This window comes from Rhynchophorus ferrugineus, unplaced genomic scaffold (genome assembly GCF_030347505.1).
Source record: "Rhynchophorus ferrugineus isolate W39M unplaced genomic scaffold, kcgeb_rfMv2 rfM10, whole genome shotgun sequence".
In the NCBI taxonomy this organism is placed as follows: Eukaryota; Metazoa; Arthropoda; class Insecta; order Coleoptera; family Curculionidae; genus Rhynchophorus; species Rhynchophorus ferrugineus.
The window spans coordinates 23,806,080-23,820,539 of NW_027472589.1; the positions used below are offsets into that span (position 1 = coordinate 23,806,080).

General features: G+C 33.7%; 1 protein-coding gene across 4 annotated transcripts in view; it reads left to right on the top strand.

The window, feature by feature from the left end:
- Ae2 (anion exchange protein Ae2) overlaps window positions 1-14,460 on the top strand; it is a 212,364-nt gene that overhangs the window by 184,559 nt on the left and 13,345 nt on the right. For all 4 annotated transcript variants that reach the window (XM_076415695.1, XM_076415697.1, XM_076415698.1 and 1 more), the window contains one exon: window positions 677-850. In XM_076415695.1, coding sequence (XP_076271810.1) covers window positions 677-850 — 174 coding nt within the window. The remainder of the gene's footprint in view (window positions 1-676; window positions 851-14,460) is intronic.

A 14,460-nucleotide genomic window follows, 5' to 3' on the forward strand; every position in this document is an offset into this window, starting at 1 on the left:
TGTAGAAGCAAGCAGCTACTGGCCAACTGGGCAATACGTAGGAAATCAGAAGATTGAAGCGAACTAAACCACAGGAACTGTACAGATCTTTTGATCTAAACTTTACGTTAAGTAGTTTAATTTAATTTTAATATCAGAAATACATACTGAAGTATTTATCCCATAGTCGTCTTGCTTGTGTTTTGGTCTATAATGTAAGTTGTAATTTAAAAATATAAAATATAGCTTAATAAATAATAATATTTTCTCTTTTCTGGCGTCCATCTTTGATATGGGTTCAAACGAAACTGGATCAAATATTTACAAAAGTGTCAACTGTCGAATAAAGCTCCATCTGACGTATCTAATTGATTATTTGAGCTTTTTAACCATAACATTCTTCAGACGTTTTTGTCATTACTTGAGTTGTTTACAATGACTTGAACATTGTGTCTCTATATAAAAATTGAATTATCTCTTAAACTTTTTCTTGCGAGGATCTTGAATGGCGAAATTATTTGTTGTGTCAAGAAAATATTGTTGCTTGAAAAATAATCCAAATTTTTTTAGTTTTAAGACGTTTTGTTAAAAAATAAATCTATATAACACAATGTAATTAATAAATATATTTTTTTTACTAAACAATTTCAAAAATCCTCAACATATTTACGATTAATGTTTTCTTTTTTATTTTCAGGTCCGTACAATGAAGATGCACGTGTTTACCTGCATCCAGTTGTTCTGTCTGATCGTCCTGTGGGTTGTCAAATCTACGAGGGCCTCTTTGGCGTTCCCGTTCTTCCTTATCCTCATGGTGCCGCTCAGAGGCCACCTGATGACTAGCTTTTTCACCCAGAAGGAGCTAAGAGCCGTAAGTTGTTGCCGTACATATTATTATTAGCTTGATATTCGTGATCGCCGGAATTAAAACTAACGTTACCGAAAAAATATAATTTACCTCGTCAAAGTTACAAGGATTGTTATTTATATCCTACGATTTATATATGCTTTTTCAAGATATACTTCGGGTATCGAAAATTATTGACCATGTATTGGTTTATAACTTATATACTGAAAGGTTTCGGGCCTAACACATAGATGGCGCTAGTTTTATTGCATTTACCAATTTTTCAGTTAGTGCTCACCTTCAAAAGAAAGCTGTTAAAATTTCATATTATTCTACTCATAAGTTTCTGAGTTATTGTGCTAAGAGTGACACTATTTTTGTTGTTTCCAAAATTTCAAAAATGTTACACTGCTTCTTGATGGGACAATATACCGTTCAAACGGAACAATGGCTTGAAGAGTGTTGTAAGGACTCCGCTCCATCAGAAACAACAATAAAACGTTTGTTTCCTGACTTCAAATGTGGTCATAGAGACACCGATGATGCAGAATGCAGTGGAGGTTCAAATGAGGTGGTAACACCAGAAGACAAAAAAAACACAAAATCGTTTTGAATGATCGAAAAATGAAGTTGCGTGAGTTAGCTAACATCGTAAAGATATCAAAAGAACGTGTTGGCTATATATTGGATGAGCATTTGACTATGAAAAAGCTTTGTTCAAAGTCGGAGTCGCGTTTGCTCACTGTTGACCAAATACAAGAACGTGTTGATGATTCTGAACAGTGTTTGGCCATGTTTAAACGTAACAAACCAGAATTTTTGCGTCGATATGTGACAATGGATGAAACATGGATTTATCACTCTACTCCTGAATACAAACTATCGTCACCTGAGTAGGCAGCAGCTGGTGAACCTTGTCCAAAGCGCCCGAAAGCACAACAATCGGCTGGAAAGGTTATGGCCTGAGTATTTTGGGATGTACGTGGTGTAATATTGATCGACTATCTTGAGAAAAGATAGATCATAAGAGGAAATCATCATAGACGAAATATCAGCCATAGTTAGTATTATATAGTGTTATTGAAGCGTTTGAATGCCGAAATTGCAAGGAAACGACCGCTCATGGCAAAGAAAAAAATGTTTTTCATCTAGACAACTCACTGTGTCACAAGTCAATCAAAATAATGACAAAACTACATTAATTGGACTTCGAATTAATCCCATATCTACCGTATTCGCCAGATTTGGCTCCCAGCTACTACTGGCTATTAGCAGGCCTCAAAAAAACGCTCACCGGTAAGAAATGTCGCTCGAATGGAGAGGTTATCGCTGAAACGGAGAAAGAAAAAATGATTATGTGCCTCTTGATGGAGATTACATTGATGAATAAAGCTAATTTTGAACAAAAAACGCGTTTTCTTCGCAGAATAAAAAATGTCATTGGTACCAAATAAGGACTGTACGGCAAATGATCGATGAAATCGATATTTTGCCTCTCTCCACGCTCTTCTTTCATATCCTCCTAATTTCTTCGAAGACTTCTGTCAAACAAATGGTAGTATACTATTCAGAATTAATCGTCTTATGTTGTTCCAACGCTACGTGACTGGGAATGCAACCATTTGATCCGATAGTCTTTTTCCGCGAACAACTTTTGTTGGGTTTGACTCGTCGTGGAAGACCCATACAGTTTTTGTATAAATACTTAAGCCCAACGATACACCGTTGTCTTTATAACGCACGTGCAGGCTAGAAATATAATCCCAGTCGTAACCTAGGGTCTCTGTCGCCCGCAAAACACTTGATTATCCCGAACCCGAAGCAATATCAGCAAAAGACCATTTGGTTCTAGCTGGTCATCATGGAATAAAAAAAAAAGAAATACAAATAGTGAATCTCTGCACGTATTTGAATTTACCAATTAAAAGAATGTTGGTAGTATATCTAACAAGATATGAAGAAAATTTTTAAGATGTATACACTATTAGAATTATTAGGTTCTATATATATAGAAATAGAACTAAGTTAAACAAGCACTGATCACTAGGAAGCGAATATATTTTATTTAAATACTAATAACTTATAAAGTTTATATTCAATTAAAAATACAAATGTTTGATTACCATAATAATAATACCATAATAATAAATGGGAATGCATAGATTTTTCTATTTTTATGTGATTATGTAGCATGTGGCCTTGGTTTTACACTATATATTTGGTCTTGTATACAGAGACACATATTTTATATATTTCATTGTATATTTATTAGGTTTCATTGTTCATATTGGAAACACCTTACATTTTGCTTGTTCATTTTGTAGATTCACATCAGCCTAGTGTAAACAGAAATATATATATATATATATATATATATATATATATATATATATATATATATATATATATATATATATATATATATATGGTACTCAAAAGTTTCTTGGCCTCATGAGATGCTAATGTATCAAATATTTGAATTACACTCTAAAGAATAATATTCATATAAATTTACAATTAATTACATTTGACTCCTTAACTTTGTCCATTGTCGAAGTTGAGGGTTATTTTGAAAGAAAAGATGAAATTCGATGATTTATTAATCACTCTTAATAGAGAGATGCTGAGATAAAGCTGTTGTTTACTCGGGTCAGTTCTGTACTATACTTCTGGCGGCATAGAAATTTGTTTATTTTAACACGTTATTGAAAAATGAATGTACTATTGTACTTTTCAAATAATTTTGACATTCAATGATAACTATATCTGGCTTGGTTGGCGAAGTGGTCTACGGCATGGTTGTATATTTACGTTTGTGATTGGTCATAAAGTAAGAGTGTAATATCCGACAAGGAAAATAACCTCAGTAACGTCAGTAACCAGGCTGGATAAAATCGGATTCCTTCTGGGATGATCTCTAAGTTGGTCGCTCGCCAGTCGGTTGACTTAATGCCAAGGACCGTGGTTCGGAACCCACGTTAAAGTGTAGGTCCAGTCCTGATAAACACTAGTTAATAAAAAAGAGATTTTAAAATACAACAAAAAATGTGTGTGTTTTTAGTTCTCACAATTATTTAATGAAATCAACAAATTAGTCGTTTATTATATGTAAAAACAAATAATTAATATTCTTATTGTATTCTGATAATTAATGAACTCTTAATCTGTCGAATTTAAAGTTTGTTGACAGTCCGATATATAATATATGATAATGATATTACGTAATATTTAATTATTTCAGTAAATTAAATAACGATTTTAAATAATCCAATGGTTTTATAAATATAGATATACAGACGAGTTCTTGTGGACATGTGTCATATTAAAATGAAAACAAATATTTATTATTTCACAGAACTCATTTGTTGGCTCCTTGACACTCTATACGGCGACAAGAAGCACGCACTTTACAGCAAAGAAGCATGTCAAACGGGTCTTTTGACTCGTACGTAAGGCGTCTTTGAGAATGTCGGATCGAGCTTGTATTGCTACAACGTCGCTATAATGGGTTCTCTTTTCAATGGCAAAAGTATTTTTTCGAATACGTAATTTTTAAAAATTTTTTTTATTAATCTCTTTGAACTTCAATAATCTGCCCATGGACAATAAGTATTATCATATGATTTCCGTTATATAATATAACTATCCTGACACGTAGAAGATCACTTCAGTGATCTGCTGTACAACTTATAATCTAAATCTTATTCCAGATCCTTATTTTAAAGTCTATACCAAGTTATTCTAAAGACTATCTTTCTAAAGACTAGACTAACTTATTCTAGAGATTATTAAATTTCACTCTATGTGTCTATTAATCAGTTCGTATGGTAGTTTGCATTTGAGAATAGGCACTACGCTGTCATCGCACCAATAGACTCTCAGAGTACTTCGCACTAACACTTCGATTCACACTCGTTATGGGTTCTAAGGGGATATCGCGCTGAATCAGTTTGTTGGACACGTAATATGGGGCATCGACGATGACTCGCAACACTTTATCTGAAACCTCTGGAGGATGGCTGTATTATATTTGGTAGTTGTGCCCTATAGTTCAATACCATAGACTTATAGAACAAAACCTTGTTGTATAATGATAATTTAGATTTACGCCCTATGAGCCAACACATTTGGTTTAGTTTAAGCCCAAGCTATTTGCGTTTTGTCACTATATGTTTTTTTCATCTCAAACGCCGATCAAAATGCATTCCCAGATATTTAACGTTGTCTGCTTGCGGAAGTTCATGATTATTCAATTTTACTGAGGGACATGTTCTTTTACAAAGGGTGAATGTCACCTAGGTAGATTTTGTCTCATTTGCTTTGATACGCCACGTTTTCAACCACAATTCGACTTTGTTAAGATGAAGTTGGAGGTTTTTTGTGGCTGATATCGAATTCCCGTTTGATGATAAAACCGCACTATCGTTAGCATATGTTGCAATAGTAGTGTTACTTGAGGTCGATAGGTCAGCTGTATACAATAGATATAAAAATGGACCAAGAACACTGCCCTGCCGAACACCCGAATATATTGGGTGTAGGTCAGTGTATTCGTCACCCTCTTTGAGAATAAAATGTTTGTCTGTGAGGTACGATTTCGGCAGTTCAAAGTGCGTATGGGGCAAAATTTATTTCAATTTAACACGCAGTCCAGTGTACCACACCTTGTCTGAAGGTGAGATATATGTCAGTGAAAACGCAAACGATGGCAAAAATCCATGAATTGGGCTTGGAATTGCTTCCTTCATTCACCGCATTCTCCAGATCTGGAAATTTTCGTCGAATGAAGAGGTGATTCGTCGAAACTGAGGCCTATTTTGAAGCAAAGGACAAATCGTACTACAAAAATGTAATCGAACAGTTAGAGGGTCACTATAATCAGTGTATCACCCTTGAAGGGAATTATGTTGAATAAAAAAAAATTATTTTGCCAAAAAATGTGTTTTACTATAGTAGATTTTTCAATTGACCTGTTACATGTTCCAAATTTTGTTACTTTGATGGTGCCGTTCATAGTTATAATATTCACAGCTCTCGCTTCCAATTGTTTTTAATTATTACTGCATTTCCTCCTTTTGCTGCATTTTCTGGATGATTTGTGCATTATGTTTTATAGCCTTTGAATTTATAAAGAATTGCTTGGTAAAGTTGGTTTCTGATATTATATACAGTCTATCTTATTTATATCAAGGATTGTTTGAAGCTCCCGCCGATGGTTGAATGATCTATTTGGATTCCAGGTTATGGTTTTGAGGATGTTATTTAAAAAAAATAACTTTACTTTTTTACTTCAAAATAAGCACCAAAACGCACTATACATTTAAGATTTAAGTTAGTTATATCGATATATTTTTGGGTATTCCTATCCTACGCACAATCGAGCAATATTTGTATATTTTGAAAAGGAAATAAACGGCGTGTACTTTAAATATTAAAGGGAGTGCCCCGCAAGTTAATTTCCTGAAGAATGTGGATGTTATTTTCGGCCCCAAACAAAAACAAATACCGATCATTTTCCTAGCGCCCGAGCTCCGAACAGCTGAAGAGCCTTCGCCCAAGCACATGGCACTATTAAATTAAATTACTCGTCCGTTAACTCGCTCCCGGTAGCCTTCTGACAGGTTTACGATTCAAAATACGTCGCGTATCCAAGTCGCCTCTGGTGCGTTGTTAGTACGAAAATCCGACAGTCGTTTGTTTTCACAAAACCACAAAACGTAGAGAGTATGGGCGTCTTCACATCTGCCGGCACCGACAGGGCACCGTATTTTATTTTTATCATTTTCATTAGTATTGTCCCATATAGAAGACTCTGATTCTACTCATTTAATTTTCCTTTTAACCTTAAAAATATCTCTGTACACAATAAAAATCGGCGCCGACACGACTGGACCGATTACTGCCCGCCAACACGTCGGTGCCGGCAACGACACGATACCGACATATCGTCGAACGTGAAGGGATTCCATTTGTTTACGTGAGATTACGGTTCCACCGATATCGGAGTCGTGTCGGTACCGGCAGATGTGAGAACGCCCTATAGAACGGAATCTCCCATGAATTAATAGAGAAAGAGTTTAGCTTTCTTTTTGCACTAGAGGACACAAGAATCGCTAACATGATATCAGGAAATTTAAAATATGATAGTAATAATAATAACAGAGGTGAATGACAATACAACAAAAGTTATAAAATACATTTTATTCAAGTATGTCTTAATATTTTAAGCAAATATTTGGAAAATTTATGAAAAATGCTATATAATTTTATTACAATTGCAATATCAGTGTAATAAATTAACGTAATAAATGTATTTAAAATCAATTGAACACAGTTGCCATATGAAGGACTTACTAGTTAAATTACAAGTAGGAACTGCATCTTTGATAAACAATTCAAACTACGAACCTATTAGGTCTTACTAAAGTACTTAAGTTTCTTCTGATATAGAGCACGATACCTTGGAAATTAATACATTCGTTCACTATAAGCTAGAACACAACACATAGGTGTATAATAAAATTCTAAGAAATACTACTGCTACAGAAGTTATTTAAACATTCTAGGAAATACTATACAATATATCTAATTACCAACATTTTCCAAACACTCAATATTTGGTCATTTGGTTATTTCAGCATTATTTCTTAAAATTAGTAGTAGCAAAAAATAAAAAATCAATTATTAAAAAGTATATAGTTGTACATTATCCATATAAGTTGAATTATATTTAAATATAACAATGAAAAATGTTCCATTTTTGCCCTTTGCAATTATATTGAATACCGAAAGAATCATGCTTCAGGATGCTCTGTTCGTGTTATTATATTAAAAATACCAATAAATAAAGTATTTGCTAGTGTAAATATTACTAAGATATATCCTTATATTAAATCTTGTACATAATTTTGATTTCAAATAAATTCAAAATGTAGCCTCATTCAATAATAAATTAACATACATCCCAAGCTTAGTTAGGTTATATATATTATACGGGCGAATTTAAATAAATTAGTATTATCGTTGATGTTAAACTGCCTCAAGTGTTCCTTGAAAACACATGTTAGGCTACTGCAGGTCAAAATCTGGACACCCTTAACACATTATGTTTGTAGTCACTTGTTCTTTTCACAGATTCCAATTTTACTAACGTAGGCAGATTGACTTCTGCTGATGCTAAAATTATATCCATATTTTCATATCCAATTGGTAATGTAAAAGGATCTGTTAATAATGATATGTTATGTATTTAAAACCAATTAAACACAGTTGCTATAATAAAGGACTTACTATTTAAATTACAAGTACGAACTGCATCTTTTATAAACAATGATTGATGAAACACTTTGCTTTATAGTCAGTCAACTGTCTAAAATGCAAATTACAAACGTATTACGTCTTATAAAACTACTTAAGTTTCTTCTGATATAGAGCACGATACCTTGAAAAATAATGCATTATGTTCTAGTCACTATAACCTAGAACACTACACATAGGTGTATAATAAAATTCTAAGAAATACTACTGCTACAGAAGTTATTTAAACATTCTAGGAAATACTACACAATATATCTAATTACCAACATTTTCCAAACACTCAATATTTGGTCATTTGGTTATTTCAGCATTATTTGTTACAAATAGTAGTAGCAAAAAAATAAAATATCAATTATTAAAAAGTATAGAGTTGTACATTATACATATAAGTTGAATTATATTTAAATATAACAATGAAAAATGTTCCATTTTTGCCGTTTGCAATTATATTGAATACCGAAAGAATCATCCTTCAGGATGATCCATTCGTGTTATTATATTAAAAATACCAATAAATAAAGTATTTGCTAGTGTAAATATTACTAAGGTATATCCTTATATTAAATCTTGTACATAATTTTGATTTCAAATAAACTCAAGATGTAGTCTCATTCACTAATAAATTAACATACATCCCAAGCTTAGTTAGGTTATATCTATTATACGGGCGAATTTAAATAAATTAGCATTATCGTTGGTGTTGAACTGTCTCAAGTGTTCCTTGAAAACACATGTTAGGCTATTGCAGGTCAAAATCTGGATACCATTACAACATTGTGTTTGTCCTCACTTGTTCTTTTTGCAGATTCCAATTTTACTAAGGTGGGCAGATTGACTTCTGCTGATGCTAAAATTATATCCGTATTTTCATATCCAATTGGTAATGCAAAAGGATCTGTTAATAAAGACATGTTATGTATTTAAAACCAATTAAACACATTTGCTATAATAAAGGACTTACTATTTAAATTACAAGTACGAACTGCATCTTTTATAAACAATGATTGATGAAACACTTTGCTTTATAGTCAGTCAGCCTTCTAAAATGCAAACTACGAACGTATTACGTCTTATTAAACTACTTAAGTTTCTTCTGATATAGAGCACTATACCTTGGAAAATAATGCATTCTGTTCGAACCACTATAACCTAGAACAAAACACATATAGTATATTCAAATTTATTTTGTACATACGTTTTCTAAATTTGTGACATCAAAACGTCGCAATGTTACCGTATCAATTATGAGTTTTAGTTCAGCTTGACTTTGACATACAACAAAATTCTAATCTAAATAAAATAATTGAACAAAAACGTTAACAAATATATTTTATTTTAACAGTATAGTACATCTAAAAACTACAGTTCACATACAGTTACTCATTCGTGTACCTGTTCTAACTAATCAGACAGTATGATGTCTGTTTTTAACTAACCAAACACCCAGTATTTGGATAACAACGATTATTATGTACATATTTTATTTGAAAACTTTTTTTGTGTTAAAAATCTAGGTTTCATTGTTTTTTACTTTTTTGTGAGTTCCTTATATATGTCAGTTCAATTTTTTTGTTAAAAATATTTTATTTTTCTCTTTTTAGTATTAGATTTTTACTTAATTCATTACGTTGGCATTTTATTAAGTATTACAGTGGGTAGGCCAAATAAAGGTTCAGTCCGTATGAAGAAAAATAGGAATAAGGAAACAGTGATTGAAAATAAGGAACGCTTCAGACCGCGGGGTCCGCTACCAAGCCTAGGTGATTTGACAAATGTTCTAACCAAATTAGAACGCAACACAAAGTTTCCCCCGTCGGGAACTGAACTCACGACCTCCGCATATGGACCGAATGCTTTAATCACTACACCATAGAAGTAGTTGCCATATTTCTACGGCTTCTTATATGACATGGTTAGTGCTTAAAAAGCAAACTAATAGGCTTTTACGCTGAACGTTTTCCGGTCTTCCTTCACATTAGTTCAACAATAACTATTTAAAATCACTTAAACACAGTTGCCATAATGAATGAATGAAGTAAGAACGGCATCTTTGTTAAACAATGGTCTTCCGCATTTGTTTTTGTAGTTGGCCTGTCGAAAAATGCATTCTACGAACTTACTGGGTCTTATTATAGTACTTAAGCTCCTTTTGTATATAGAGCAGGATATCTTGGAAAGTAATGCATACTATCTAAACCAAATTCTAAGAAATGCCACTGCCACAAGGACACCCACTATTTCTTCAATTGAATAAAGAGGGATGTGTTTACATTGCATTGTTTCTTAAAATTACGTCAAATTTGTGAATTAGAAGTGTGGACTGCCGATATATAAATATTTTAAAAATTATCGATACATCAATTTTGATATTTTTCTTTTAATAACTAGAAAAAAATTCAATATTTTACAAAAGATATATCAATATTTTTAAGATAAAATAAAAATAATGGTATATCACCCCAAAAAATATCCTTTAGCTTTATATACCTAATAAATAACCTTTAAAATTAAGTATTAATTTTAAATGTTTATTAAGAATCATTAAAATATAGTTTATAATATTTAAGAAATATATTTATTTTGAAAATATATCGAAAAATATCGATATTTTGCTCCTATACTTAACGTCCATAAGTGACGAAGAAAATTAAAACTTTGTTTCACATGCGCCCGTTTACGATCTTCTATATTCTCCATATTTTGTGTCGTTTGTTTTGCTTTCCGTAAAACGGCAAAGCGACGGACTCGAACCAAGGCCGACCGCGACGATAGTACGTCTTTATTCACGTGTTTTTTTTGCGTCTTACGAGCCGCAATCCCATTGTTTCTCGATAAAATCTTCTTGGTGTCGTGTCATTGAAACCGACGGTTGGATACGAGAACGTATTCGTTCTGTTTCTTTCTATGAACGACAACGTTGTATTTGTTGGGGGTTATTGGCACCCTAGGGCGGGAGTTTTGTGTGAGTCACGTATCAAGGTTAAATTGAGGGAGGGTGAGTTTATTAGGTAATGGGGCGAAGAAGAATAATATTGGATATATTTTCTATAGGGGTTTTTGTATGTATGAGTTATTTATTAGATAGGTAAGGTATGTAATTTTAAATGATATATGTAAGTATTGCTGCTTTTCTACCAGGAGTACAGATTAAAAATCGTTCTTATTTTTGTTATTTTTTAAAGATGTAACACATAGCCTGAAAAGTCCCGAGCGTAACAGAGAAGACGCTTTTTGTTTTTGTTCAAAATTGACTTTATTCATCAATGTTCTCTTTATCAAGAGCCCCACAATCATTCCAGCGCCACTCAACATTTCAATACCACTTTTGTAGAACGATTTATCTTTTGCCTTAAAATAGGCGTGTCACCAGTTGCTATCCACTTAGATGACGATCGTTTTGATTCCGGAGTGAAGTGATGGATCCATGTTTCATCCATTGTCACATATCGACGAAAAAATTCCGTTTTGTTATGTTTAAACAAGGCGAAACACTGCTCAGAATCATCAACACGTTCTTGTTTTGTGTCAACAATGAGCAAAAGCGGCACCCACTTTGAACAGAGCTTTATCATAGTCAAATACACTGCCGTGTTGATTACGTTCTTTTGATATCTCTACGATGTCAGCTAACTCACGCAACTTTACTTTTCGATCATACAAAACGATGTTTTCTGATGTTACCGCCTCATTTGGACGTCCACTGCGCTCTGCATCGTCGGTGTCTCAACGACCACGTTTGAAGTCAGCAAATCAACGTTTTATTGTTGTTTCTGATAGAGTGGAGTCCTTATAACACTTTTCAAGCCATTCCCCGGAACGGTATTTCCCATCAAGAGGCAGTGTTGTAAAATTAAAACACTAAATTGTTTTTGATCTGTTGTTTTGAAAATAATGAAAGTATTGTCATTCTTAGCACAATAATTTCCAAACTTATGAGTAGAACATCATGAAATTTTTACAGCTTTCTTTTGAAGGTTAATACTAACTGAAAAAGCGGCGAGTGCAATAAAATTGGCGCCATTTATGAGTTAGGCCCGGGACTTCACTTTTCAGCCCATGTATTATTACACAAAACACATTACACATTTTTATTCGGTGAAATTCCGTCCACTATTATCTTTGGCACGAGCACAATCTTTGGGGTAACATACGAAGGCGACCCAATTTTTGATATGAACAAAAAAAAACGAAACTGTTGTTCAGCCAAACAGCAATAACATTAACTATAATAGATGATAATCCGATGGAGCATTATCTGGAGAGTAAAGCGGGTGGAGTAGGATGTCTCATTTTAGCACTTGGGATACATTTTAACTTCTTGAGTTCTTCTAACAAGATTACTTTGTCAAACCTTTCTTGGTGTACGGGCTGTTTTTCTTTTAGCAACCAGTAATACACCACACGGACTTGGTCTCACTATTTACGCAACAAAATCTTTGTACCACAATTATTTGGCGTCGTAGTGGATGTGGAATTATGGCTGCGGTATCTCCAGTTTTTTCGGGATTATCATAGTCATCGCTTAACATCTTTTGAGTTCATTTTGAAAGGCAATTTCCTCCGTTTCATATCAAGTCGGTAGATTCATCAAGTTTCATCTACAATGAAAATAGTTCCTGTTTATAATAAAGAAATATTAGTAATAACATTAAAGTAATTGTACTTCATCGATAAAACCTTGAACTTGCTTGACTATAAATTTATAATAGCCTGAAAGAGACTTACTGGGATGTTCAGTAGCTAGTTGTGCTACCTCTTGTCACCTTATATTTGCTGTAAGCAATACAAAATCTATTCTCCTTCCAAGTACAACTCGGTGGTGGCTTTACTTAGGTTCTTAGTCTCTGGTCTTACAAAAGTAATAAACTAAAAATAATAATAACTAAATTTATTCTATACATCTATTATTAAAGTTCTGATTGAATGAGGTCCTTTTGATGTTGACAGCAAACTATGACCTAACAAATTCAGGGAAGAAATCCGAAAAAACCAAATAACACTTGTCTGCAATGCTTTCATATATTATTCAGTTCCTTTCTTATTGCCTATTGCCTATTGCACTAGTAAATAGAATTGTTACATATCTGATGAGTGCCTCTTCACGTCAGACATCCCAATGAAGAAAGATGTTAAAACCGCCCAATACCCGGATGACACGGCTCTCTTTACCAGTTCTGTAGATGCCGCTCAGAGAAAACTTCAAATTCAATTAAATGCCACAGTCCAATGGCTAAATTTCTGGAGGTTGCGAATCAATCCTCAAAAAACCCAAATCATCTTTCACAATCAGAGAGACATCCGCGCCTACCAGCTGAAAATGGAAAAAGTCTCAATCCCGTGGCGACAAAAAGCCACATATCTCATCTTTGACCGTAGATTTCTACGGTCATCACAGATAAATAAAATCTCCAAAGGCTACGGTGTCGCCACAGTGCTTAACCCTCTCATCTGCAGAAAAAGTAAATTGTCCCCGATGATTAAAGTTTTACTTTACAAGCTGCTTATCAAACCCGTCATGTTATATGGATCTAACACTTGGTACCGGTTTATCAGGTCGGAACTAGTGGAAAAGCTTCAGCTAATGCAAAATAAACTTCTCAGGCAAACCCTGAACGGGCCATGGTTTGTCAAAAACACCCAAATTCATCGGGAAACTGACACACCAGAAATAAGACGGTTCGTTTTCTCCTTATACAAGAAATTCTATGCAACCTCAGCTCTCTCCAAGAATTCCCACATCAGATCCCTGCTAGAGGCGTTCCCAATCAGGTAACCCCGAAGACTGTCCCCCCAAAAAGCGGTTCTTCAAGCCGCCAAAGGTTCTCATATCCCAAATAAAGCGCCTTCACGGGCAATCTTCTCTTATAAATTGAGTTAATATCAGCAAGGAAACCTTTTCAGCTGGTAAATCAGGCCCAAAAAATAAATGATGAGTAGAAGTTTAATAGTTTCTGATGCCAAAAGGCTTACCTCCGATCGCTGGCGATTTTAGGATTGACGAAGATGTGCCGTACCGATAAAATTGGTTAAAAAAGTCCAGTGTCTAAGAATTGATGGTAATTATTTTCTTTAGGATATAATTTGATCTGATTTTTATGAGGCTTATTTTTTGGTCTTGTACAGTCTAATTTATTTAGTGAAAGGTATGAGGAACCTCACTTTGAAAATATAAAGATTAACAATGACGTACTACTATAAATAACAAGTAAAGGAGTTAATATATGCAATTAGTATTGTTCGGACTGAAATTTCTTTAAATAAACTTAGTTCTCGGTGTATTTGGTTACTTTTAACATATCATGACGAATTCGGGGTCA